Source organism: Emys orbicularis, chromosome 9, assembly GCF_028017835.1.
Source record: "Emys orbicularis isolate rEmyOrb1 chromosome 9, rEmyOrb1.hap1, whole genome shotgun sequence".
Taxonomy (NCBI): Eukaryota; Metazoa; Chordata; order Testudines; family Emydidae; genus Emys; species Emys orbicularis.
The window spans coordinates 107,724,637-107,750,673 of NC_088691.1; the positions used below are offsets into that span (position 1 = coordinate 107,724,637).

Sequence of the window (26,037 nt, forward strand, 5' to 3'; positions counted from 1 at the left end):
GCTAAATGCTCCATCCTTTGTTCCTAACTAAAACAGAATCACCATTGAGAGTGGGCAGCTAGATACTGTGATGGGAACTTTACAAATACCATGGGACAGACAGACAGGGTCTCTCTGAAAACAGTGAAAAGTAGTGCCTTGCTAATACATTTATCAAAACTCCGATGTGAAATACTTCCATGGGTGTTTTTCCCTAGATGTCTCCCACAAAAGTATCCCTGACATCAACAATACATAAGGCATTACTGAAACCAGCATTTATTATGTGGATGTAATCTAGGTCAGAACAGAAATTAGGGCTGATAAAAAGTTTCAGAATACAGCAAATAAAAATATCCTTGGATGAGCTTCCTGGGGGTACAGCATATACATAAACATCTCAGCTGATAATGGCCAAACGGTAGAGTGAATAAAAATGTAGCAACAAGTGCAAGTTGTGGGTTCAGCCCCAGAAATCAGGGCGCTTGAAACAACTGCATATAGGGCACTGATAGAATTTAAAGTATCTCTACTCTAGGGTGAGGCCAAACATAATCTACCATAACAGAACCTCTTGCTCCTCCTACTTCCTCTTTTACTTCATCTTAGGTCACAAGTACCATAGGCATTAACCAAACTTGCTTGAGATATAAAATAGACTAATCACTAGGGACATTGGCCCTGTAACTGTTATCAGACAGAGTATGTATATTCTTAGCTGATTGGTAACAATTTCCTTGACATACACAGTGATTAGTCTATCCATTGGTGCTTAGCCCCAAACTGGGGTTGCCAGGTGTCCAGTTTTCAACTGAACACCCAGTCAAAAAGAGAGCCTCCCCAGCCCGGTGAAAATGAGCGAGTGAGGGCTGGTCTACACTGGGGGGGGGGGGGGGAGGGGAAATCGATCCAAGATACGCAACTTCAGCTACGCGAATAGCGTAGCTGAAGTCGAAGGATCTTGGATCGAATTACCTGGGGTCCAGACAGCGCGGGATCGATGGTCGCTGCTCCCCCGTCGACCGTGCTACCGCCGCTCGCTCTGGTGGAGTTCCGGAGTCGACGGTGAGCGCGTTCGGGGATCGATATATCGCGTCTTAACGAGACGCGATATATCGATCCCAGATAAATCGATTGCTACCTGCCGATACGGCGGGTAGTGAAGACGTATCCTGAGAGAGTGGGGGAGAGCAACTGACGGAGGGAGGGAGTGGGGTGGGGCCTTGGAGAAGGGGCGGGGAAAGGGTGTTTGATTTTGTTTGTCATTAAAATTGGCAACCCTACCCCAAACCCATAGCAGAAAACCTCCCTCTCTAAAGGAAGCATATGTCCTGGTATTTTTCTGGACAGTGCCAGTTTGTCATATGCAGTCCTAATGGTCCAAGATGTTCTTTGGGGCAGCTATAACGTCTCCATTTTTCATTTCATTAGTCAAAATCCAAAGTGTTTGTTCAAGACTATTGCTATACTAAGTAAAATTTGTTGTTTATTAGGAACAAACAGTCTAATGGTATGAATGTTCAGTATGATAAATGTTTGGCGTGAAGAGAAAAATCAAACGAGTGCAGACACTCTCAGAGCTGTTGTTTTGTTTGAGATGAATATGAGTGGCACTTGTTCCAAGTTTCATGATGAACTCATTCAGATACAAAGTTAATAGGGAAAAAAAAAAAAACCTCCCCCCCTCCAAGAACTATACCCAGGTCTCTGCTGACTTAAGTGTGTGGGTTTTTTTTGGTCTTTGATATCAGTATTTTCAATCCCTAAAAAATGTTGCCACAAAAGAGTCTCAGCTCGTGAACTTAAAAATATGGCCCCTTATCTTTATCCCTACGTTCCAGTTTGAGAGGATTACTGTAAGAGGTCCAGACTCACCCCTGCGGCGCCTCCTGCTGGTCATCCAGGGAATTAGCTCACCAGCCCCTAGAGCGCCCTCGGCAGGCCGGTGATCTACCTTGTCCTCTTCTGGTGCCCGTATCCCTCCCAGGACCCCAGTGCCCCTTGCCCTGGGTGCTGCCCCCTAGCAATACCCACAAACACGCTAGGTCTCCCCTCCCAGGAGAACCCTCACCCACTAACCCCACCTCACCTCAGGATAAGGCCACTGCCAGTCCCCAACTAGCCCCCACTCTTTGAGGCAGACTGCAGTATAGGCCACTCATCATCAGCAAGGTTGGGTTTGGACCTGCTGCCTTGGCCTAGCTCTGGGCTGCCCTCTGCAACCCCCAGTACCCCTTGGCCTCCTACCAGGCCACAGCCTGGGGCTATCCAGGCTGGAGCTCCTCAGCCTTTCCCCGGCCCTGCTCCACTACAGGTACCCTGTGTCTAGCTCCCTGCAGCCAGGCCCTTCTCTCCCTGAACGCAGGGAGAGACTACTGAGCTTCTAGCTCCCAGTCTCTTTATACAGGCCATCTGGGCTCTGATTAGGGTGTGGCCCAGCTGCAGCCACTTCCCCCAATCAGACAGGGTTTTACCTTGCCCCGCCCCAGCCCTCTGCAGGGCTTTTCCAACCCCTCAGGGCAGGAGCGGGTGTCCACCCCACTACAATTACCTAGAGGTGAATGGAAAGCTAAAAGTTGGCCCAACTGATCAAAAATGGTGGGGCCACAAACTCACTCACAGATACTTAGGAGTGGGAGGCACACCAGCAAAATGCAGGGACCTTTCTGAAAATGAGGAGTACATAAACCACTGGGGTCACCACAGTCCTGTGCTATTCAGCAGCAGTAGGAACAACCTCACCACTGTTTTTAAATTAAAGACCCAAATCTGACTATACAAATTTTTGGTGATACATATTCTCTGTCAGTTTATTAATAATCTGATTGCCATAGAAGACTATGAGAGAGAACCCTGGCAGCCAGAGATTAATATCTACTATGTATGTAAAGGGTTTATTGAATTTATGAAGTCTCTGCCCTCAGCTGGTGAAGGGATGTTAATAACTGTGATGAAATATAAATTCTGACTGTTTTTACACAGAACAATTTGGCAGATGCGGTGACATTGGATGGTGGCACCATTTATCAAGCTGGAAAGGAACATAATCTGAAACCTGTGGTTGGAGAAGTATATGATCAAGGTATATATACACAAAAGAATTAATAATGTTTACTGTGTAATCTCTGGGGTGAGGACTGTGTCTTCCTACCAGTTTATGCAGTGCCCAGAATATTTTGGGTGCTGCAGCAATGTAAATAATGATAATAAATTAAGGAAGGTCACAATGTGATCATATCTAAGGGAAAGGAAACCCTGTCCTTTCATCAAAGCAGAAACTGTATTTTTTCCTAAAACAACCCATCGCCTCATTCTGAAGCCAGAGAGGAAAGGAAAATGCCCAGATATAGGATCCAGAGATGATAGAGCCTTTTCTCCTTTCAAGAGACCATTCTGACGAGTTACACAGAAAATCTCAGTTTATTCCTGAGAATTGGGTGAAATGTGTGGGGAGGAGGGCTGGGGTTTTTTTTTAGTCATTTTAGTTAATACATTATTTATTTGTCACATAACTAAATACAGTGTACTCACGTTTATCCAAAACCCTATTATCCTTCCTAGTGAGTGAGTGGGGCCAGGACAGCAGAGGGCTCCATGAGCTGCTGCAGGACTGGGGACATCCAATTCCTGCAGGTGCAAGGTGCAGGGAAGGCTGCAGTCCTGGCAGGGCAGAACAGAGTCCTGGTTGGGGGGGCGGGTGCCTCTGACCTGCCCTGCCAGGACTGCAGCCTGCCCCCCCACACCCTGTGCCTGCAGGGATCCGGTGTCACCTCTCAATTATCCGAACTCCCAGTTATCCGAATAAAACCTGTCTCCCCCATGCTATTTGGATAGCTGGGCGTATGCTGTATATAGGGACAAATTCTACAGTTACACCTCTGTAAAGTTGGGGTAGACCACTGAATGTTTGGGGAAGCTGGAGAAGCTGCACTGAATGTTGATGAAGTCAATGGCATTAGTTCAGATTTATGCTACTGTAACTGAGAGGCGGATTCTCCCAGCAACCACAGGCCAATTAAGAATGGGTATTCCAGCCCACACAATGGTGAGATTGTGTCTGGCTCTAGTTTGGATGGACAATAAGGGGGAGGTGAATACTTTTCATAAACACCAGACACAATTTCAGTCCTGGCTTTCGTGGAACACAGGCACTGTGCTCTCTAGTACCTGTAGGAGCACAAATCACTCAGAGGGAGTAGGCAGGGAGGAAAGATGCAGGCTGAGGGGCTGGCCAGGTGCACATCATCGAGAACATGCTGCAATGTGCACACTCCCCATGAAGTACAATGAGTCCCAGAGCTGCTCCTCCTCCTCTATATTGTCTTGTGGCATCCCTGAACCATTGCTTAATTACACAGACTGCCCCAAAACATGTGTATGGATATTTTAGGACAGAATATCTAAGGTAAAAATAGTTCAGGACAACTGGGAGTTCCTAAAAGAGACAACAGTAAAGGCACAACAGAACATAAGAACAGCCATACTGGGTCAGACCAATGGTTCAAATAGTCCAGTATCCTGTCTTCAGACAATGGCTGGTGCCAGATGCTTTAGAGGGAATGAACAGAACAGAACAAGTATCAAGTGATTTATCCCCTGTCATCCACTCCCAGCTTCTGGCAGTCAGAGGATTAGGAACACCCAAAGCATGGGGTTGAATCCCTGACCATCTTGGCTAAAAGCCATTGATGAACCTGTCGTCCATGAACTTATCTAGTTCCTTTTTGGCCTTCACAACATCCCCCAGCAAAGAGTTCCACAGGTTGACTGTGTGTTGTACGAAGTACTTCCTTTTGTTTGTTTTAAACCTGCTGCCTATTAATTTCATTGAGTGACCTCTGGTTCTTCTGTTATGTGAAGGAATAAATAACACTCCCTTATTCACTTTTCTCACACCAGTCACAATTGTATAGACCTCTATCATATCCCCTCCTAGCTGTCTCTTTTCCAAGATGAAAAGTCCTAGTCTTTTTAATCTATCCTCATACAGAATATGTTCCAAACCCTTAGTCATTTTTGTTGCCCTTCTCTGTACCTTTTCCATTTCTAATATATCTTTTTTGAGATGGAGTGACCAGTATGCAGTATTCAAGCAAACTATCCTAATGTGGAGGAAAGATTAAAAAAAATAGTAAGAGACCAATATGGCTGAATCAGGAGCTCTATAAGAACCTGAAAATCCAAAAGGAATTGTACAAAACATAGAAGGAAGGATAAATTGCCAGGATGAATATAAAATAATAACACAAACATGTAGGGACAAAATCAGAAAGGCTAAGGCACAAAATGAATTACACCCAGCAAGGGACATAAAAGGCAGTAAGAAGGGATTCTATAAATACATTAAAAGTAAAAGAAGGATGAAGGAAATTGCAAGTTCATTACTTAACAGATAAGCAGAGCAAATAATCGATGATAGAGAAAAGGCTGAAGTGTTTAATGCCTATTTTGCATCAGTCTTCACTAAGGGCTTGTCCACACAGAATTAGAGCATGGCAAGCCAGGTTATAAAAGTCCAGCGCACTAGCTTGCCATGCATTGTTGCCATGTGGACCCTGCTACCACACACTAAAAGTTCCATGATGTGCTTTGACTAGTGGCAGCTGTATTTGCACAGTGTCAGCACAGCGAGTCAGTGCATGACAGGGCAGTGCACTGTAGATTTACACTTCTGCTTGCTGCACCCTATGTTTTTGTATAGATGAGTCCTAAAAAGGTTAATTGTGACCAGATGCTTAATACTATTAGCAATAAGGTGGGGAGGGGGCAAGGATCACAGGCTAGTAGTATATCAGTGTCAGAACTGATAATAGAACTTAGGTCTCCTGACTCTGAGGCCAGTTCTCAAGCCAACTGATCATGCTGCCCCCCTGATAGTAACTAAACAAATTTTTTTTTAAATCACATTTAAAAATACAGTCGTTCTTGAAAAATGACTCGGGGCTAGAAAATAAGTCTTACTATGTGAGGCTTAAGGAACTCAACTTACTCAGCTTATTGAAGAGAGGGTTGAGAGGTCACTTGATCATTGTGTATAAGTACTGACACATGGGAAAAAGACCTGAGAGTGGGGAGCCTTTCATCCTCGCTGAGAATGGCATAACAAGAACCAATGGTTGGAAGTTGATATTAGGTAAATTCAGCCTTGAAATGAGATGCAATTTCCTAGCTGTGAGGATAATTAAATATTCGAACAGCTTACCAAGGGAAGTGGTGGACTCATCATCACGTGGAGTCTTTAAAATAAGATTAGATCTCTTTTTAAAATATAGGCTTTCTTCCAGCTTCTGGAGAAATGTTGTGGTTTGTGTGTGTGGGAGGGCAGGGGTAAGACTGGATGGTTGTGGTGGTCCTTTCTGGCCTTGGATTTATTGTGAATCTGAGTCCCTGTGTTAATTTCTTTACTTCATGAGTCATGGAGAGAACAGAATTGTCTGTTTGCATTGCCCTCAGTGTGTTTCTAGCACTTGCAGCTCTGCACTGAATTAATGATTATAATCAAAACTCATGTTTCAGGGCTTCTGCCGGTTGCCTGCAGGAATCAGAAAGGAATTTCCCTCCCCCCATGCACAATCAGTCAATTGTATTCTGGGTGGTTGTTCCACCCCCCCACCTCTTTCTCTGCACCTTCCTTTGAAGCATCAGAGATTGGCTACAGCTGGAGATGGGACACCAGACACGGTGGGCTGGTGTTCTGAGGTGGTATAGAGAATCCTTTTTCTTGATGCCTGGCAGCCGTGTCTTGCTTATGTGCTCAGGATCATGCTGATTGCCAGAGTTGGGATTGGGGAGGAATTTTCCGCCAGGTCAGATTGCCTGGGAACTTGGATTTTTTTTCACCTTCCTATGTAGGGTGGGGCATGGTTCACCTGTTGGGATCATTTGGGTATATCTCACCTAATCAATTTCCTGCCATTTCAGGAGCCTTGGGCATTGGTGACACTTTGGTCTGTCCCATTCTGTCCATGTGGCATATAGTTTACCTCTCCTGAGGACTGAAATGCTTTAGTTTAACCAGGGCCGGCTCCAGGCACCAGGCAACCAAGCACATGCTTGGGGCGGCACCTGGTAAGGGGCGGCCAATCTTGGGGTGGCGGGGGCAGCGCGGCGCGGCGCTCGGTGGGGGGCGCGGGCTCCGGCGGCGCGGCACGGGCTCCGGCGGCGCGGCGCTCGGCGGGGGGGGCGGCGCGGGGCGCGGCGCTCGGGGGGGGGGGGTTCCGGTGGCGCGATGCTCAACGGGGGGGGGGCGGCGCTTTTTTTTGCTGCTTGGGGCAGCAAAAAAGTTAGAGCCGGCCCTGAGTTTAACTAATGTCTTTGGGCTTAATATAGTGATAGCTGGGTGAAAAATCATGGCCTTTGATATACATGAGATCAGAATAGATGATCTAATGGTCCTTTCTGGCCTTAAACAGTATGAAATTATAAGAGGCTGAAAAAGAGTCAGACACTTGTTCATCCTGGGAAGCAGTGACTCTGAAAAAGACTTGGGGGTCACACTGAATAATAAGCTGAACGTGAACTCCCAGTGTGATGCTAGGGCCAAAAAGGCTATGTGATGTCTGAACAGGGCAATATGGAGGAGGAGTAGGGAAGTTATATTACCTCTCTATTTGGCACTGATGCCCCCAACTACTAAAATACTGTGTCCAGGTCTGGTTCAAACCCTTCAAAAAGGATATTGAAAAATTGGAGGGATTCAGAGAAGAGCCATAAGAATGATTATTAGATTGGAACATATCTTATAGTTAGAAACTCCAGGAGCTTAATCTATTTATCTTATCAAAGAGAAAGTTGAGGGGTGATTTGATCACAGTCTACAAGCACCTATGTGCAAACAGAAATTTATCAATCTAGCAGACAAAGGTATAACAAGTTCCAATGTCTAGAAATTGAAGCTAGACAAATTCAGACAAGAAATAAGATACAAATTTTTAAGAGGCAGGGCAATTAACCATCTGAACAATTCACTAAAGGTTGTGTTGGATTGTCCATCACTGGCAATTTTAAAATCAAGATTGGATGCTTTTCTAAAAGATATGCTGTAGTTCAACCACCGCTATTGGACATGAAGCAGGAATTAATTCAGAGAAGTCCTATGGCCTGTATTATCCAGGCAGTTATAGGAAATGATCACAAAGGACCCTTCTGGTCTTAAAATCTATTAATCTATTTGCCCCCTCTTCTCCCCACTCCTCCAAGGTACCTGGATGTTGTCAAAGGGCTTTTTACAAATTCCATTAAAAATGTAAAAAGCAACAGAGAGTCCTGTGGCACCTTTAAGTCCTGTGGCACACGGCTACCCCTCTGATACATTAAAAATGTGTCTTTCCTCAAGTCTAGTCTCTTCTATGTCTGGCTCCCCATCCCCACAACATGATTTGTTATATGCAGAGGTGGATTAAGATTTTTTCGGGCCCTGGGTACAAAGAACATTTGGGGCCCCTCATCCCAGGGGCACTAGAACTGGAGGGGGCAGAGGGACCCGCCCCCCCCACTTTTTAACATGGACGTAGGTGTGGAGTGGTGGCAGGAGGGGCTGCGCTTTGTGGCGAGGTGATCAGCTCTCCTGCAGTGAAGCGCAGCCCCTGCTAGTGGCGCCAGTCTCTTCCCAGTGGTGGTGAGAGGCTGAGGTGGGGTACAGCAACCCACCACCACAGGGCCCCACCCCCTGCTCTTCCTCTTCCCCCTGAGGCCCTGGCCAGGCCAGAAGCTGGAGCCAGGCCATGGTAAGAGCCACCCAGGGAGCCCGGGCCACTGTGGGGAGCCCCAGACTCTCCACCTGCCCTGGGTGGCACGCCCCGAGGGGCAGAGACATGAGCAAGGGGCTGTTCTTGGGCACTCTTTCCCCCACCCACCCAGGGCAGGTGGAGGGTCTGGAGCTCCCCATAGTGGCACAGGCTCCCTGGGTGGCTATTACCATGGCCTGCCTCTGGCTTCCGGCCTGGCCAGGGGGTGGGACCTCAGGGGAAAGAGGAGGAGCATGGGGCAGGGTCACAGTTCCAGCACCGGTGGCCCCCCCCCCACTTCTACACAGGTTCTGGTGCTCCTGTGGGGGCCCCCAAATTGGTTGGAGCGCCGGGCACGGGCCCAGCATTAATCCGAAGGTTATATGAATTATACTTAGCCATTAGTGCTTTCTATATTCCAAACACTACACAAAAATAAACAAATAAGTTAATATATGTTAATGAAAGAATGCTTGGGCCCAGTCCTAGATGTCTCACTCATGCTAACAGTCCTACAAGGCCTAATCCTGCTCCAATTGAAGTCAACATGAGGTTTGCCATTTATTTCAATGGAAGCAGGATCATTTTCCTGGCATTTAGTGGGACTAAGATAAGTACAGACTGTAAAATCCGACCTTCTGTCCCTATTTCACTGAGAGGGAACTCAAACATAGGCTTTGTCTACATTAGCATTTTCCTTCAATTCTCCCATCATCATGGATGCAGCCATCCAAGTGATAACATGATGGGAGTACTAGTGTAGGTAGTCCACTAGCATTTTAATCTCCATTTACTCTTACCCAGCTAAAAGCAGCTCTTTAATTATGCTGGTTAAATGGTAGCTAGTTGGTCTACACTAGTGCTCCCACCATTGCCATTAATACCACTGGTGGAACTGCTAGTGCAGCTGGGTGTTGGGAGAGAAATGTGAAGAAAACTGTAAATGTAGACAAGCCATAGGTGACATCCTGAAGTCCTCAGAGAGTAAGTTAATGGCACTTGTGCAGTTAGCATTCAGGAGTTTTCCAGATTAAGACTCACAAGCAGGTAAATTTCAAATTAGAAATTAGGCACAAAGTTTTAACAGTGAGGGTGATTAACCAAACTACAAAGAGAAGTGGTGGATTCTCCTTGATGTCTTCAGATCAAGACTGGATGCTTTTCCTTAACCTTCAGTCAAATGCAAGTTATCTTTAGTCAAACACAAATTATGTGGCTCAATATAAAGGTAACTGGATGAAATTTAATAGCCAGTGATACACAGGAGTCGAATTAGAGGATCTAATGGTCCCTTGTGGTGTTAAGCTTTATGAATTTGTGAATCACATCAACCATAAACTGGTGAAAATAATGTTTGCCCCTTCATACTCTTGGTGCTAATGGGCCCTGATGCTATAAAATAAAAATTAATAAATTAGAAGGTAATTATGGGGCTTTTCTTTTACAAATTAAAGTCTAAATATTTCAGCTAAATATGGCTTTATTTACAAAAACATTTACACAAGGAAGAAACAACAGGTCGAATTTATTACTGAGGTCAGTGGCGTCATACCAGGGATGTGATCTTTGTGCCCTTTGAATATGGATGAGGAAGATTATGAAAAGGTGTCAGGTCAATGTCTCTTATCGTAATACTGCTTCTATATTAGTTTCATTTTGATCCCTTTTTGTTCCTATGCAGAAATTGGCACTTCATACTATGCAGTGGCTGTTGTCAGAAAAAATTCCTTCATTAGCATCAACAGTTTGAAGGGCGTAAAGTCATGCCACACAGGCATCAACAGAACAGTTGGCTGGAATGTTCCTGTTGGCTACCTTATTGATAGTGGTCGCATGTCAGTGATGGGATGCAATGTTCCAAAAGGTAAGGGCTGCTGGGATGTAACCTGCTTTCCAGAGAGGCCCTGTCACTGAACATTGGCATGAATATGGGCTCCCTGGATAGCGGAAGCACTCACAGGGACAAGAACCTTGGCTTCTAGCTGATTTTTTTCACCTTGTTTTGTTGCTCATTCTAACTGAGAATTGACCTGAAGCAGCTCAGATCAGAATTCAGCCCAGTGTATTTATGTATAAACTGTTTTTAAAAGCCAACAGAAGCTATTATCACTTTTTTAATGTATAGAGATGTATAATTAAGGTTTGTTAAAATGTGTTTTTTGCCATTTTTGGTTTTGGTTTTAGTTGCTAAAATATTGTTACCTTAATTTTACTTGTAGCTGTTAGTGAATATTTCAGTGCAAGCTGTGTTCCTGGAGCCAATAATGTAAATTACCCCAAATCCCTCTGTCAGCTCTGTAAAGGGGACGCATCTGGGCAGGACAAATGTGAAAGAAATTCAAAAGAGCAGTATTATGACTACAGCGGGGCTTTCAGGTAAAGTCTTGGTGTTTAATGTTTAACATTTGTCTGTATATGCTGTGCTCATTGGCAAGATATCTGAGCCCCAATTGACTTTCAGCAGAATTCCAGAGAGCCAATGAATAATGCTAGTAGAAAATCTGTTAAAACATAAAACTAAGTGAATTTATAATTTGAGGTAATCTTAAAATAATTTCACTATAATTTCACTTCAGTGGTTCCCAAACTTTTTGGCATCACACCCCCTTTTTAATTTTTGAGAAACCCTCATACCCCCACCTCTCCTTGTCCCCTGACCACCCCCTCCCGGGACCCCACCCCCTATCCAACCCCCCCCCGCTCCCTGTCTCCTGACCGCCCCCCCACCCCGAACCTCTGCCCCATCCAAGTGCTCCCTGTCCCCTGACTGCCCCCTGAGACCTCCTGCCCCTTATCCAACCCCCTCTCCCCTCGCTCCCTGCCCCCTTACCAGGCTACTCAGAGCGGCAGGGCTGGCGGGCGCAAGCTGCACTGCCCGTGCAGCGGCGTTGTTGCGGGGGAGGGAGGACAGAAGGGGAGGGGCCGGAGGCTTGACTCCCCGGCCAGGAGCTCAAGGGCTGGGCAGCCTCATGCCCCCCCTTGGAATTTCTTCACGCCCCGCAGTTTGGGAACCAATGCACTAGTACTCAGGCCAAAGGCATATCTGTTCTTTGATAAAAACTCTAGGTGTCATTACTTGTTTTGTGCATGGAAATCCCATTTAAGTTGTTTTTGTCTTCATCAATATTCACCTCCTGGGAAAACAAATCTTGATATTCACCTGATCACAGATCCATAAGTGCTGAACATGCTTGGATTTGATGCAATCTTAACAAGAGCTGATGAGCCCTGACAGTTTTCATACCTGAACATTAGGCTTAGCCAGCTATTTGGTAAATCTGAAGCTTCCCTTTTCAAGTACAATTAGTTCCCTTATCTCTTATTGTGCTCTCCTCCTCCTCCACTTTGCCAATGCCAGCCTCAATATCTCTTCTCTCTACTTCTCCCATTCCTCTGTACCTTATTCTGTTCCCTGCGTGCATGTGTGTCAAACCCTCCCAATCCCCATGGCCTGGACCAGGCCCCCACAGATGTCACAAATTAAAAAATCTGTATAATTTTATTTTAAACAGTGACTCCTCATTCCAGATTTTCCAGTGGGTCTTGTGTCTGTCTGAGACTGTAGATTTTTCAGGGCAGGGAATCATTTGATATTTGTGTCTTGTATCACACCAAGCATTGTCAGCACCTGCGCTACTAGCCATTAGCCTCTGCCTTGATCCTTACACACAGCATAAAGATAGCAAATAGTTCAGCATCTTTCTACTGGTGGTCTTTGGGTACATTGCACTGCACAGGCCTACTGTTGTCACTGAGCAGTATTCCATACTTACGATTAATAGTGTATAAATATAGTCTGATTTATGGTAGGTGTTTGGCTGAAGGAGCTGGAGATGTCGCCTTTGTGAAGCACAGCACAGTGTCTGAAAACACAGATGGTGAGTAATGTAAGGGTTCATCTCTCACTTGAAAGTCCAGCTGTATTCTCTAAAGCGTTGCAAATCTGGTGACCCCAACAATAAGAGCAATGTCATATGTTCAGAATTTATTCTGATGCAAGGAATAAGCAAAGATGCAATAAAGCCAGAACACCATGTGAACACAAGGGAAAGAGAAATGTCCCCAGGTCAGACATTTTCAAATCAACTGGCAATTTCAGCAAAAAGTAAAGTGGGATCTTTAATTGCACTCTGGAAGCAGAGATTAACCTGAACCAAAATCCTGGATCCAAACAGTCTTGGACTTTGGGATAGTTTAAAAGTTGAATACAAATAATTGTGGCTTAGGCTCCTCTCTACTCAGCAAAAACAGGCAGAAGGGAGCTTAGTTTGTGGTACCACTAATCAATGCAACCACCCCTATACCCATGGCATTTATTGAGTATACCTGTGAGTATATACCACTTAGATATCAAGGTCCCACTTTTTAAATCCAGTGGAGCTCCATTTAGTGCAGGACACCACGGTGGGTGGGTGGGTGTAAAAGTTTGTTCTGGGCCACCCTTGTGGCCCCTGGATTTTAGGACTGTCTCAGCACTGCTGTGGTCCCCAGCGTAATTCAGAGCTGCCTGCACACTGTTTTAATTTCTGTTCAACTGCCTACAGTCTCATAGGGTTATATCTGAAGCCAAAGGAATAGCTTCAACCATATTATATTTCCCCCAACCATACATTGGAGAATACGAGGTGATAGGGTCAGGGCCGGCTCTAGCTTTTTTGCCGCCCCAGGCAAAAAAGCCTCCGGCCGCTGCCCCCCCCCCCCGCAGGGGGTGGGGGGAGGGCGGCGAGCCCCGGCGGGGGCTCCGCTCTCCCCCCGGCGGCCGGGGGGAGGGCGGCCAGCCCCGGCGAGGGCTCCGCTCTCCCCCCGGCGGGAGGGCGCCGGGGGGGAGGGCGACCGGAGCCCTGGGAGGAGGGCGGCGAGCTCTCCCCCCAGCGGCTGGGGGGAGGGCGCCGGGGTGGGAGGGCGGCGAGCCCCGGCCGGGGCTCCGCTCTCCCCCCGGCGGCCAGAGCGCCGGGGGCAGGGCGGCGAGCCCCGGCCGGGGCTCCGCTCTCCCCCCGGCGGCCAGAGCGCCGGGGGCAGGGCGGCGAGCCCCGGCCGGGGCTCCGCTCTCCCCCCGGCGGCCAGAGCGCCGGGGGCAGGGCGGCGAGAGGGCGGCGAGCCCCGGCTGGGGCTCGGCTCTCCCCCCGGCGGCCAGAGCGCAGGGCGGCGAGCCCCAGCAGGGGCTCGCCGCTCTCCCCCCGGCAGCCGGGGGGAGGGCGCGGGGGGAGGGCGGCCAGAGCGCCGGGGGGAGGGCGGCGAGCCCGGCTATGGCCCCGCTCTCCCCGGCGGCCCGAGCGCCGCGCCGCCCCCCTCCAGGTGCCGCCCCAAGCACCAGCTTGGTTGCCTGGTGCCTGGAGCCGGCCCTGGATAGGGTGGCCTACACCTACTCTGTTGGCTCTTCACCTCTTAGAGAGTACCCTTAGACAGGGGAAATTCTCGAGTAGCTTGTTAAGCCAGCTTTCCTCCTGCTTTATGCAGCTTTAGGGAAAATCAGGCAGAATGTAGTGGAGAATTGCTGCTCATGTGATTAGGTACCTTAGAAATAGTGTGGCTGGATGGGTAGAGCAGAGTCAGAGGGAGACAGATGCATCAGCAGCTCTGTGTCCATCAGTGTGATTCTGGAAGCTGTTTCATAACTGTGTTCTATTTGATTTCAGGCCAGACTCCTTCCTCATGGGCCCAAGAGCTTCACTCCAGGGACTTCCAGCTTCTCTGCCGCGATGGCAGCACAGCTGAGGTTACAGACTGGAGGAAATGCCACCTGGCCCGAGTCCCAGCTCATGCTGTTGTCGTCAGACCTGACACCGATGGGTCACTCATCTTCCAGATGCTTAAGCAGGGGCAGGTGGATTACGTTTTTTGGTGTCTGTTGTACTGATTTTTTTAGTTGCCCCTCCATCCACCTGGCTTGATCCTGTGGGATGCTGAGCACCTTCAGCTGAGTGAGAATTAAATGGGAGTGGAGGGCACTCAGCAGCTGAGAAGATCAGGCCTAGAGATGGATTTCAGCCACAAAATGTGGCTGTGGTCTCACACCACTTTCTTTGCCCCCAAATACCAAGAGAGACTGAACAAGGCTTGAACTTCTTGAGGGGCAATTGTTTATGCCTTGTGAAGGTACAAGTGAGATAGTGCCCTCAATGCCAAGGTTTCCAACTAGACTTTACTTTCACCCCAGACTTAAACATTACTTAAGCTATGGCCTGGTGTACACCTACAACTTAGTTTGACCTAGCAACTCATTCAGGGCTGTGAAAAATGTTGCACCCTGAGCACCGTAGTTAGGTCGACCTAACCCCGGTGTAGATGCGGCTAGATTGATGGAAAGATTCTTCCATCAACCGGGCTACTGATTCTCAGAGAGCTGGATTACCTACATTAGTGGAAAAACTTCTTCCATTGATGTAGGAACCATCTACACTGTGGCAATACAGTAGTAGCCCTGTAGCTGTGCTGCAGTAGTGTAGACATAGATTATACCAGCATAGCCATGTTCGCGTACCTATGCAGGCATAACCCCATAGTGTAGCTGCAGCCTATGCCAACAAAAGAGATTTTTCCATCAGTGTAAAGATGCCACCTCCCCGAACAACGGCAGCTGTATCAACGGAAGCATTGCCAATCAACATAGCTGCATCTCCACTGGGGTTTCGGTCAGTAGAGCTATGTCAGTCAGGGGTGTGGTTTTTTTTAAACACACTCACTGAGGGAGCCATGTCAACCTAACTTTTTAAGTGTAGACCAAGCATTAGATAAAGGTGTGTTTGCCTTATAGACACTTTCTCTTTCCTTAATGTTATAGCAAAGATTTCAGATGTTTGACTCTGCGGCTTACAATGCGAAGAATCTTCTCTTCAAAGACACCACCACAGAATTGGTTCCAATCACAAATCAGAACTACCAGGCTTGGCTGGGTGACGAATATATGCATGCCATGCAAGGCTTGAGCTGCGATCCAACCAGTAAGTTGGGCCTTTGGATTTGCCTCTGTAATCACAAGTAGAGGTGCTCTTACAAGAGAGACCACCTTGATTTTGTTTGAATTCATGTTTGCATCCTGACCTTTTGGAGAATCCTTGGAGCACAAAGACCCAAACCATCACACTGGAGTGGGAAAGGAGACCACTCTGAATTTGAGACCATGAAACATTGCTTCAAGGATTCACCTACCATGGTATAGGAGCATCAGGGGTATCTATGCTGAGCGAACTGATCAGGATGTGGCTCCTCTTCCACAGGGTGGGCATAGAAAGCAGAGTACTGATCATTGAGCTCAGTACAAAGACCCAGAGGGAGACCAAAGAGACAGGATCCTTCAATTTTAGACTGATGCTCCGTTTAATTGTAATCTATCTCTGGCCCTGAGACGGAATGCACACAATACTTGCAACTGGGGCACCACAAATGTGCAGATTTGTGTCGTGTTAACTACATCAGTAGTTCCCAAATCCTGAAATGTACACTGACTGGTGATGAGATCTCATGGTTTCTTTCCTATTCTGTCTTGATGCTTGCAGCATGCCCCTCTCGGTGGTACCTGAGCACCTGGTACTACAGTCTTCTTTCCCCACATTAATGATTGTAGTCTCTGTGTTGAACCACAAACTCCTATTAAAAATCCCCAAACTGCAAGTTGGAGCCAGCAGAGCTTCATTGCAAACTGCATGAAAAGTAGACCCATCTTGCCCATATGAGTGGGAGGGGTTTTAGTCTGGTAAATTCGTACTGTTGCCTGAAAAGACTCCCTCATTTACAGCTTCTACTCCTTTTCTTTTTCCTGGACCACTTAGGGTTTGTTTTGATATGCTGAGTGCCCACATTTCAGTCAGTTAAGTATCATACTGCAGCCAGAAACATGTGAAACATACAGCTCCAAATCCTGCTGTTCTTTAGGCAAACTAATGGAATGGGTTTCTCATTGTTTTGGTGGGCCTTTTGCTTGAAAAAGGATTAAGTAAGAATGGCAGGATTTGTCCTACTGTTTGGTTCCACTACATTATGTTCTGTTAGCAGGTTTATTCCTTTGGTGCATGAAAATTTATTCTAGGGCTGTCGATTAATCACAGTTAACTCACGCGATTAACTCAAAAAAAGTAATCACAATTAAAAAAATGAATCGCAATTAATCGGAGTTTTAATCGCACTGTTAAACAATAGAATACCAATTGAGATTTATTAAATATTTTGGATGTTTTTCTACATTTTCATATATATTGTATTCTGTGTTGTAATTGAAATCAAAGTGTATATTATTTTTTATTACAAATATTTGCACTGTAAAAAGGATAAACAAAAGAAATAGTATTTTTCAATTCACCTCATACAGGTACTGTAGTGCAGTGTTTTTCAACCTTTTTTTGGGCAAAGGCACACTTGTTTCATGAAAAAAATCACGAGGCACACCACCATTAGAAACTGTTAAAAAATTTAACTCTGTGCCTATATTGACTATATATAAAGTAATTCTCTTGAATAGGAATCAAATAAACACAAAGAAAGTATTTTATAATTACTTTATTATGAAATAGTAAGTAAACAGAAATATGAAAAATTATAAAATACTTTATTCAGTGCGCAACCTGGGCCTGTTTGGCTGAACACAAAGCTGATATTCTGGCTGGAATCGAAGAAAGACACACACGTAGCTCTTCGTCAACAGCTCTCAGTCTCTCTCTGTATTTAGTTTTTATAGCAATCATGCTTGAAAAGCTCATCTCACACAGATATGTAGTGGAAAATGGGAGCAATGTCAAAATAGCTTTGTTTGCCAGAAGGGGGAACTCCTTGGCAGTATCCAACCAAAAACTGTCCAAAGGTAGATCAGCAAATCTTAGCTTGAAACCACGATTTTGTCTCAGTTCAGTTAGTTCCTCCTGCTCCTGTAAAGTCATGTCCTTTCCACCAACTGATGCTGAGCTATAAGGGTCCCTAACCCAGTCAAGGCATTCAGTGGAGACTGAAGAGAAATAAAATGACAACTTCTCCTCGAGAGTTTTTAAATGTTTAACTATTATCTCACACAGTGCAGCAGTGTGAACACCTTGCCATTGCTTGGTGAGTGTGAACATTTCAAGATTGCCACTTTCCACGTGTTGATGCCAGAGTTGCACCTTTGAACGGAATCCATTTATTTTATCTGTACTTGTAAGCAGGTTTTCATTTCGGCCTTGCATTCGTGTGTTCAGTTCATTCAGATGATGAAATATATCTGCCAGGTATGCCAGCCTTGCACACCACTCATCACTTGCAAGCAGCTTTGCGTAATCTGACCTCTCATTTGTCAGAAATACTTTAAGTTCCTCCCGCAGCTCATACACACGAACCAAGACCTTGCCACGCGACAACCACCGGACCTCCGTATGAAACAGCAAGGTTTTATGCTTTGCTCCCATCTCCTCACACAAAGCTGCAAATATGCGACTTTTCACGGGTCGTGACTTTACAAAGTTTACCATGCGCACAACATCATCCAACACATGAACTAGGTCTGCTGGTAAAGTCTTGGCTACGAGGGCCTCACGGTGTAAAAAACAATGCGTAACAATCACATCTGGATTTCTTTCCTTCACTCTGCTTACAAAGCCTTTGGTGCGCCCGACCATGGCTGCAGCTCCATCGGTGCAGACACTTGTGCAGTTTTCCCACTTAAGTCCTCCTTGTTCAAGGTATTCTGATGTGACCCGAAAAATTTCTTCTCCTGTTGTTTTTTCTGGCAATGCCTTGCAAAAAAAGAAGTTTTCTCTAATTGCATCACCATCAACAAAACGCACATTGGCCAAGAGTTGAGCATGTCCACTGATATCAGTAGACTCGTCAAGTTGCAATGCAAATTTCTCACTGATACGGATCTTTTCCAAAACCACACTTTCGATGTCTGCAGACATGTCATTAATATGTCTGGAAATTGTGTTGTCTGAGAGAGGGACTTTGGCTATTTCCTTAGCTGCTTCAGGTCCGAGCATCCCCTCTACAATAGCTTTGCAGGCGGGAAGTATTAATGTCTCTGCCACAGTGTGCGACTTTTTTGACTTGGCTATAAGTTCAGCAACTTGATAGCTAGCTTTAAGAGCTCTTTCATTTACCTTTGTGGTTTTTCTCATGAAAGTTGCCTGTTTCTCCGTGTTTTCACGCAGGCGAACAAAATAGTCCGCATTCTTGTTTTGAAGTGAAGGGTGTTTCGTTTGGAGATGGCGTTTAAGTTTGCTTGGGACCATAGCACTGTTAGCTAGGTTTTCACCACACACCACGCACAGTGGAGTTGGTTTGTTTGCATCTCCGGTGAAAGTAAATCCAAATGAAATATAGCTTTCGCTATATTGCCTTGTGCCAGAGAATTTGCTTGAGCTAACCATCTTTGCTTTCTTTTGATCCCCACTCATACTTGGGCTCTCATCTGGCTCCAAATTTTGTTCAGAGTCCAGTTCTTTCCTTTTCAAAAACTTGTCCATCACTGCAGTATCTCACTGTCACTCAGTACTTACTGCGCTTGTCTCCTCCAGATAGCCGCTGTCCGTCACACTCAGCACTCTTCTGCGCATGTCTCCATCCAGATCCATCAGTCAGCGCTCTTCTGCTCATGTTTCCTCCAAATCCAGATCCATTGGCGCTCTTCTGCTCATCGGCGATCTACTGCGATGTCTCCTCCTGTCCTCCTCCTGTTAGTGTAACAGTGACACCGGAGCTATTTATAGTCCTTAACATCAGTGGTGGGATTCAAACATTTTAGTAACCAGTTCCGACATTCAAGCATGGTTTAATATTTTTTTCCCACGGCACACCAGGCAACATCTCGCGGCACACTAGTGTGCCGCGGAACAGTGGTTGAAAAACACTGCTGTAGTGCAATCTCCTTGTCATGAAAGTGCAATTTACAATGTAGATTTTTGTGTGTGTTACGTAACTGCATTCAAAAATAAACCAATATAAAATTTTAGAGCCTGCAAGTCCACTCAGTCCTACTCCTTGTTCAACCAATTGCAAAGACAAACAAGTTTGTTTACATTTACAGGAGATAATACTACCCTCTTCTTAGTCACAATGTCACCAGAAAGTAAAGAACAGGCATTCACATGGCATATTGTAGCTGGCATTGCAATATATTTAGGTGCCAGATACAAATGTTTAGTATATGCCCCTTCATGCTTCGCCCACCATTCCAGAGAACATGCTTCCATGCTGATGATGCTCGTTAAAAAAATAATGAGTTAATTAAATTTGTGACTGAACTCCTTGGGGAAGAAGTGTATGTCTCCTGCTCTGTTTTACCTGCATTCTGCCATATATTTCATGTTATAGCAGTCTCGGATGATGACCCGGCATGTTGTTCTTTTTAAGACCACTTTCATTGCAGATTTGATAAAATGCAAAGAAGGTACCAATGGGAGATTTCTGAAGATAGCTACAGCACTTGACCCAAGGTTTAAGAATCTGAATCTTTCAAAATCTGAGAGGGATGAGGTGTAGAGCATGCTTTCAGAAGTCTTAAAAGAACAACACTCCAGTGTGAAAACTACAGAACCCAAACCACCAAAAAATAAAATCAACCTTCTGCTGGTGGCATCTGACTCAGATAATGAAAGTTTGAATTGTTATTGAGAAGAACCTGTCATCCGCATGGATGCATGTCTGCTGGAATGGTGGCTGAAGCATGAAGGGACATATGAATCTTTAGCACATCTGGCATGAAAATATCTTGCGATGCCAGCCACAACAGTGCCATGAGAACACCTCTTCTCACTTTCAGGTGACATTGTAAACAAGAAGCGGGCAGCATTATCTCCTGCAAATGTAAACAAACTTGTTGTCTGAGCGATTGGCTGAACAAGAAGTAGGACTGAGTGGACTTGAAGGCTCTAAAATTTTACATTGTTTTATTTTTGAATGCAGGTTTTTTTTTTACATAATTCTACATTTATAAGTTCAACTTTCATGATAAAGAGATTGCACTACAGTACTTGTATTAGGTGAATTGAAAAATACTATTTCTTTTGGGTTTTTTTACAGTGCAAATACTTGTAATCAAAAATAAAGTGAGCACTGTACACTTTGTATTCTGTGTTGTAATTAAAATCAATATATTTGAAAATGTAGAAAACATCCAAAAATATGTACATAAATGGTATTCTATTGTTGTTTAACAGTGCGATTAATCACGTGATTAATCACGATTAATTTTTTTAATCGCTTGACAGCCCTAATTTATTCATTTCTAGAAGACTTCACTCCAGCTGCAGAAACAAAGAAGCTCCTTTTCCAAACACATGGGATGTTTTAATGCATTTTCAGGGCTCAGCTGTTTTGCAGCAGTACTCTGTGCCCTTTGTGTGTGTGTCTCACCTTTCCATTCTTTCCCTTCTGTTCAGTGGCTGGTGAGGGAAGTGGTTCGGCTCCTAGGCTAATTTGGAATAGCCAGGGCAAATTAAGGCAATCTGGAGCCCTGGGCACACTCAGCATGGAGTCGCTAGGGCCCTGCCCCAATACCATGGCTCAGTTACTCTTGGAGTGGCAGCAGGTTCCAGAGTAAGAGGAAAGAGGCAGCTCACACCTGTTGAAGCCATTGTTCTAGCACACTTTGGTAGGCATTAGTTACATTCAGGTTTTTCAAGCTTTTCTTTGCATCCATGCATCCTAAAAATATTATTTTTCATAATGAGAGCTGAGATTCTAATCCCAGAATCTGACTCTAGGAACTAGGGCCCTGGGCATAGGCCTAGAATACTGAAACCTTAATCCAGACTGAATGAGCAGCCTCGGGACTGCTCTAAATTGTGCTGGTTTGTAACAACCACACACATCCCTTAAATCAGCCAGAGATCTCGAGACTGAAGTGTACTTTGACCATGCACTGCCCCATCCACAGTTTATCACCTACAATGAAGAGGCCGAGAATGGGTGGTATAGAGCTGGCTTATATATAAAGAGAGGAAGGAGGTGGTTACAACACCAGCGTAGGGCTTGGCTTCAAGTCCTACACTAGTACACCATTGAACTCCTGTGTGACCATGGACAAGAGACTTAGCCTCTCCCTGCTTCTGTTCCCCATCTGTTAAATGGGTATATCATAGCACTTTCCTACCATGCAGCAGTGTTGTGAGGAAAATACATTAACGATAGTGGGACCAAGGCTCTGGGCCTCAGACCAGGAGCTCTGGAACAGGGGTGGCCAGGGGGCCATGGCCCCATCATTTTTTACTGGCCATAAGGGCGAGTGATGTGGGGGGGGGGGAGAGGTGGAAAGGAGCAAGCAGGGGGCAGGGTTTTGGGGGAAGAGGCATGGTGGGGACGGGGCCTCAGGGGAAGGGACAGCACGGGAGTAGGGCGTCAGGGGAAGGGGTGGGTATTGGGACCATGTTTTCGACGCTGGTGGCCCTCTCACTTTTAGGAGCCTTCTGCCACTCCTGCCTCAGACTATAGATTATAATTAAGACTACGTTTTAGTCATGAGTATTTTTAGTAAAAGTCATGGACAGGTCATGAGCAGTCAACAAAAATTCATGGCCCGTGACCTGTCCATGACTTTTACTATATACTCCTACCTAAAACTTGGGTGGGAGGCTGCAAGTGCTCTGGGGCCTGGTGATCTGGGGGCACTGCAGGTGCTGGAGGAGGTGGCCCAGGACCCCTGCTGGTGCTGGTGGCGTGGGCATTGGCATGTGGCCCGGGACCCCCGCTGGTGCTGGGGGCGTGGGCATCGGCATGCGGCCCTGGACCCCTGCTGGTGCTGGGGGCGTGGGCATCGGCATGTGGCCCTGGACCCCTGCTGGTGCTGGGGGGAGCAGGGGGGAGTCGGTTGGCAGGGCTCACAGGGGCTGCCTACCTGGCTCCACATGTCCCTGCAGCTCCTAGGCGGCGGAGGGGCCAGGGGGCTCGGCGCGCTACTCCCACCACAAGCACTGGCTGCGCAGCTCCCATTGGCTGGGAACTGCAGCCAGTGGGAACTGCGGGGGCAGGCAGCGTGTGGAGCCCCCTGGCCCCTTCACCTATGAGCTGCAGGGCCATGCCAGTGGGAGCTGGGAAGCCCCCCACCCTGAGGTAAGCCCTCCCCGCATCCCCTTGCCCCTAGCCCTGAGCCCCCTCCCATACACCCAAACTGCTGCTGCTGGCCCAGGGGCTACCTGGCTTGGGCAGCCCCTGAGCCAGCACCGGCCGGTGCAGAAGTCACGGAATCCATGACTTCCATGACAGAGTCAGAGCCTTAATTATAATACAGAACACAGGCACCAACTTTCCAATGTGCCGGCGGGTGCTCGACCCCTGGCTCTGCCGCAGGTCCTGCTCTCCCTCCACCCATTCCCCCAAGGCCTTGCCCCCACCTGCCCCTGTCCTGCCCTCACCCTGCCTCTTCCCACCCCTGCTCCACCCCCCAACCCACTTCTTCCTGTCCCAGTCCGTCCCCTCCCCCGAGTGCGCCGCATCCTCGCTCCTCCTCCCTCCCCACAGAGCCTCCTGAACACTGCAAAATAGCTGATTGTGGTGGGCAGGAGGCACGGGGAGGGAGGAGGAGGCGCTGATTGGCAGGCTGGAGGCCCTGCAGGGAGGTGAAGGTTCTGATAGGGGGGCTGCTGGTGGGTGATCAGCACCCACTATTTTTTTCCCTATGGGTGCTCCAGGGCTGGAGCACCCACGGAGTCGGCACCTATGATACAGAATATTCTTAAAATCCCTATACTAGAAAATGAACTTTCATGGCAGCTTGGACTATGTTTGCTTTCCCTTCTCAGAACCCAGAACAGCTTCAGTAATGGAGCCTTTGCCTACAGAACTTGTCTGTTTTGCTGGTTTTCCAGAATCAGTTGGCCTTGAGAACCCACCAGATGCATCTGTTCAGGCTGGCCTATGGTTTAACTTTTGAGATAGTGTAACTAGGACGACCAGACAGCAAATGTGAAAAATTGGGACTGGGATGGGGGGGTAATAGGCGCCTATATAAGAAAGAGACCCAAAAATCAGGACTGTCCCTATAAAATCAGGACATCTGGTCAACCCTAAGTGTAACCCACACACCTCCTGGATGTGGTGTTCTGTCCTATCTAGTGTTACTGAGACCACTTAGAGGGAGAGATAAAATGAGTCTGCTCTACAGCCTTAGCTAACAGCCAGTTGGCTTTTAGCTCATGCAGTAGAGGCTCATACACTAAGCTCCAGAGGTCCCAGTTCAATCCCACCTGCTGACAACCGAGGTCTGTCAGCATTACAATAGCACACTGGATAGGGCAACAGCAGCAGGAATCATTTATCCACCCTCTGTGAATGGATTTGTAGTGTAGTCAGCAATTCCTTCCATGGCTGCTAAGACTAGCCCAGTAGTTAGGGAGACCCTGTGTAGTACCATTAAGCAGCACAGGCAGTGTTTTCTTAGTTTAGGAGCTAGAGAGAACCATGGGGTCTGTTTGTGTCATAACTATCAGCAAAGAATTGTTTTTATATTCATTACACCCCAGCCCTCTTTATTCTGTACTGTGAGGTTTGCTACCATTGTGTTAATTTCTAAGTGTGCATTTTTAATAAGGTGAGGGGCCCAGGTATATGGTAATGAGCAGAATATATACATGTTTACATCTATTACATTTAATCCCTATTATTTTCTTTCAAATTTAATGCAGGGTTACCAGAAAGCCTGCGATGGTGCGTTGTGCTCACTGAGGAGATCTGGAAATGTAGTGAAATGGCTGTTGCCTTTAAAAAAAAGAACTTGAAACCAGAGATCCAGTGTGTTTCAGCCAAGACAACAGAACAGTGTATGGAAATGATCCAGGTGGGCTTGTTACTATGCTTTGTATGAACCATACTGGTTCTTGACCATGAATATATTGTAATGCATTAGTTAATGAGTATGTTTACAACTGTCCTCTGCTGGATAGAATCAGAACTACTCAATTGTATGACATTGGCTCTGTATGTAAGCAGGAGGCACTGGCTGGTAAATCCAGGAGATTATAGAGGATTCTCTATAGGTCTTGTGGTAGAGGCCTGAGATTTTGGAGTGAGGATCTCATGCTACTGTGTCCAGAGAGATATCTGTTTCCTATTTCTTCACCTCTGATATCTCTTCCACTTCTGTTTTCCCAAAATATTTTAAAGATAAATACACAAACATTGAGGTGGGCAAACAATTGCCTTTCCACCCTCCAACAGGCGGTCTGCAACTGAGAGAAAAAGTCTTTTAGCAGTGATTAATAGCTGCCTTTTGAATACTTACCTGCAGCCAACAGGTACAGCAGTTCAAGGATAATTTTGTCCGGCTTTATCCAACTCATCTTTTTTTAATTTGTTCACAATTTTTCTTTGCCATGGGATGTAGATTACTGGCAGACTTCAGACCTTCTGTCACACTACATAGATTAATGTTATAATTTACCAATCAATAAATTTCTTGTTAAAAAGTGGCCTAGTACCATACTGTAAAATCACCAGTCTGTTGTAAGTGGCCCTAATGGCTGGATCCCATGTGCTTCAAAGCCAAGTGGATCTGGGGAGAGTCAAGTAACTGGTTCTAGCTCTGGCAGTCTAGCGCATACTCCTGGGCTCAGACCTCTTGTCTGATGCCTTTCTTTTAACAGGGGGTACTGCTGCCCAACTGCCCCATAATCCAGAATCAGTTTCTGAGGCTTCCTGAGCCCCCCAGTTGCTTACATGTGCCCCCCCTCCCAGTTCTACTTAGGCTATGGGCATACTTGTTTAACCCCTTGGCAGGACAGCAAAGAACAAAGGCTTAGAAAAAGAATTTCTTAACCACAGTGCAGGAGTGCTGGAACAATTTTTATAGTGGGGGTGCTGAGAGCCATTGAACAAAACTGTAAACCCTGTGTATAATGGAAACCACTTCCAGCCAGGGGGTGCGCTGCACCCCTGGTTCCAACACCTATGCCACAGTGACTTTACTCTTAAAGCACTTGAGCATTACAGGTTTTTTTCAAATAACCAAAGTCCCAAGGCACACTCTCTCTAGTCTGGGCTTACTTTGTCTGTACAGTCCATGGTTTGTCAGTATTTCTGGCTGTGCAGAGCCCTCTTGCACTCCTCTCCTGAAGTCCTGCTTACATGTGGCAATGCTTGGCCCCCCTATACAGAGCAGAACCCTTCTCTTAACTAGGACCTTCGTTTTTGTGCCAGCTGAAGTTCCAAATACACCAGTGTGCTTGCCTCTCCCGCTTTCACTCTGTAGGCCTCTGTATAAAAATTCCATTGCTCCAGGCGAGTAGTTGAGAGTCAAAGTCAATAGATTTTTAACCTTGATGGCTCTGTGGTGGTCCTTCAACAAGGTGTCAAATGCCTTTTGTGGGCAAGGTGGCTGTCAGGAATATTACATAACAGGCTGCCCCATGGTAGAACCAAACTAACACAGCCGCAATGC

At 46.4% G+C, this 26,037-nt stretch overlaps 1 protein-coding gene across 1 annotated transcript in view; it reads left to right on the forward strand.

Moving 5' to 3' along the window:
- MELTF (melanotransferrin) overlaps positions 1-26,037 on the forward strand; it is a 62,469-nt gene that overhangs the window by 10,343 nt on the left and 26,089 nt on the right. Inside the window, exons 4-10 of the mRNA XM_065411446.1 lie at positions 2,962-3,061; positions 10,387-10,569; positions 10,925-11,081; positions 12,516-12,583; positions 14,342-14,529; positions 15,487-15,646; positions 24,287-24,438. Coding sequence (XP_065267518.1) covers positions 2,962-3,061; positions 10,387-10,569; positions 10,925-11,081; positions 12,516-12,583; positions 14,342-14,529; positions 15,487-15,646; positions 24,287-24,438 — 1,008 coding nt within the window. The remainder of the gene's footprint in view (positions 1-2,961; positions 3,062-10,386; positions 10,570-10,924; positions 11,082-12,515; positions 12,584-14,341; positions 14,530-15,486; positions 15,647-24,286; positions 24,439-26,037) is intronic.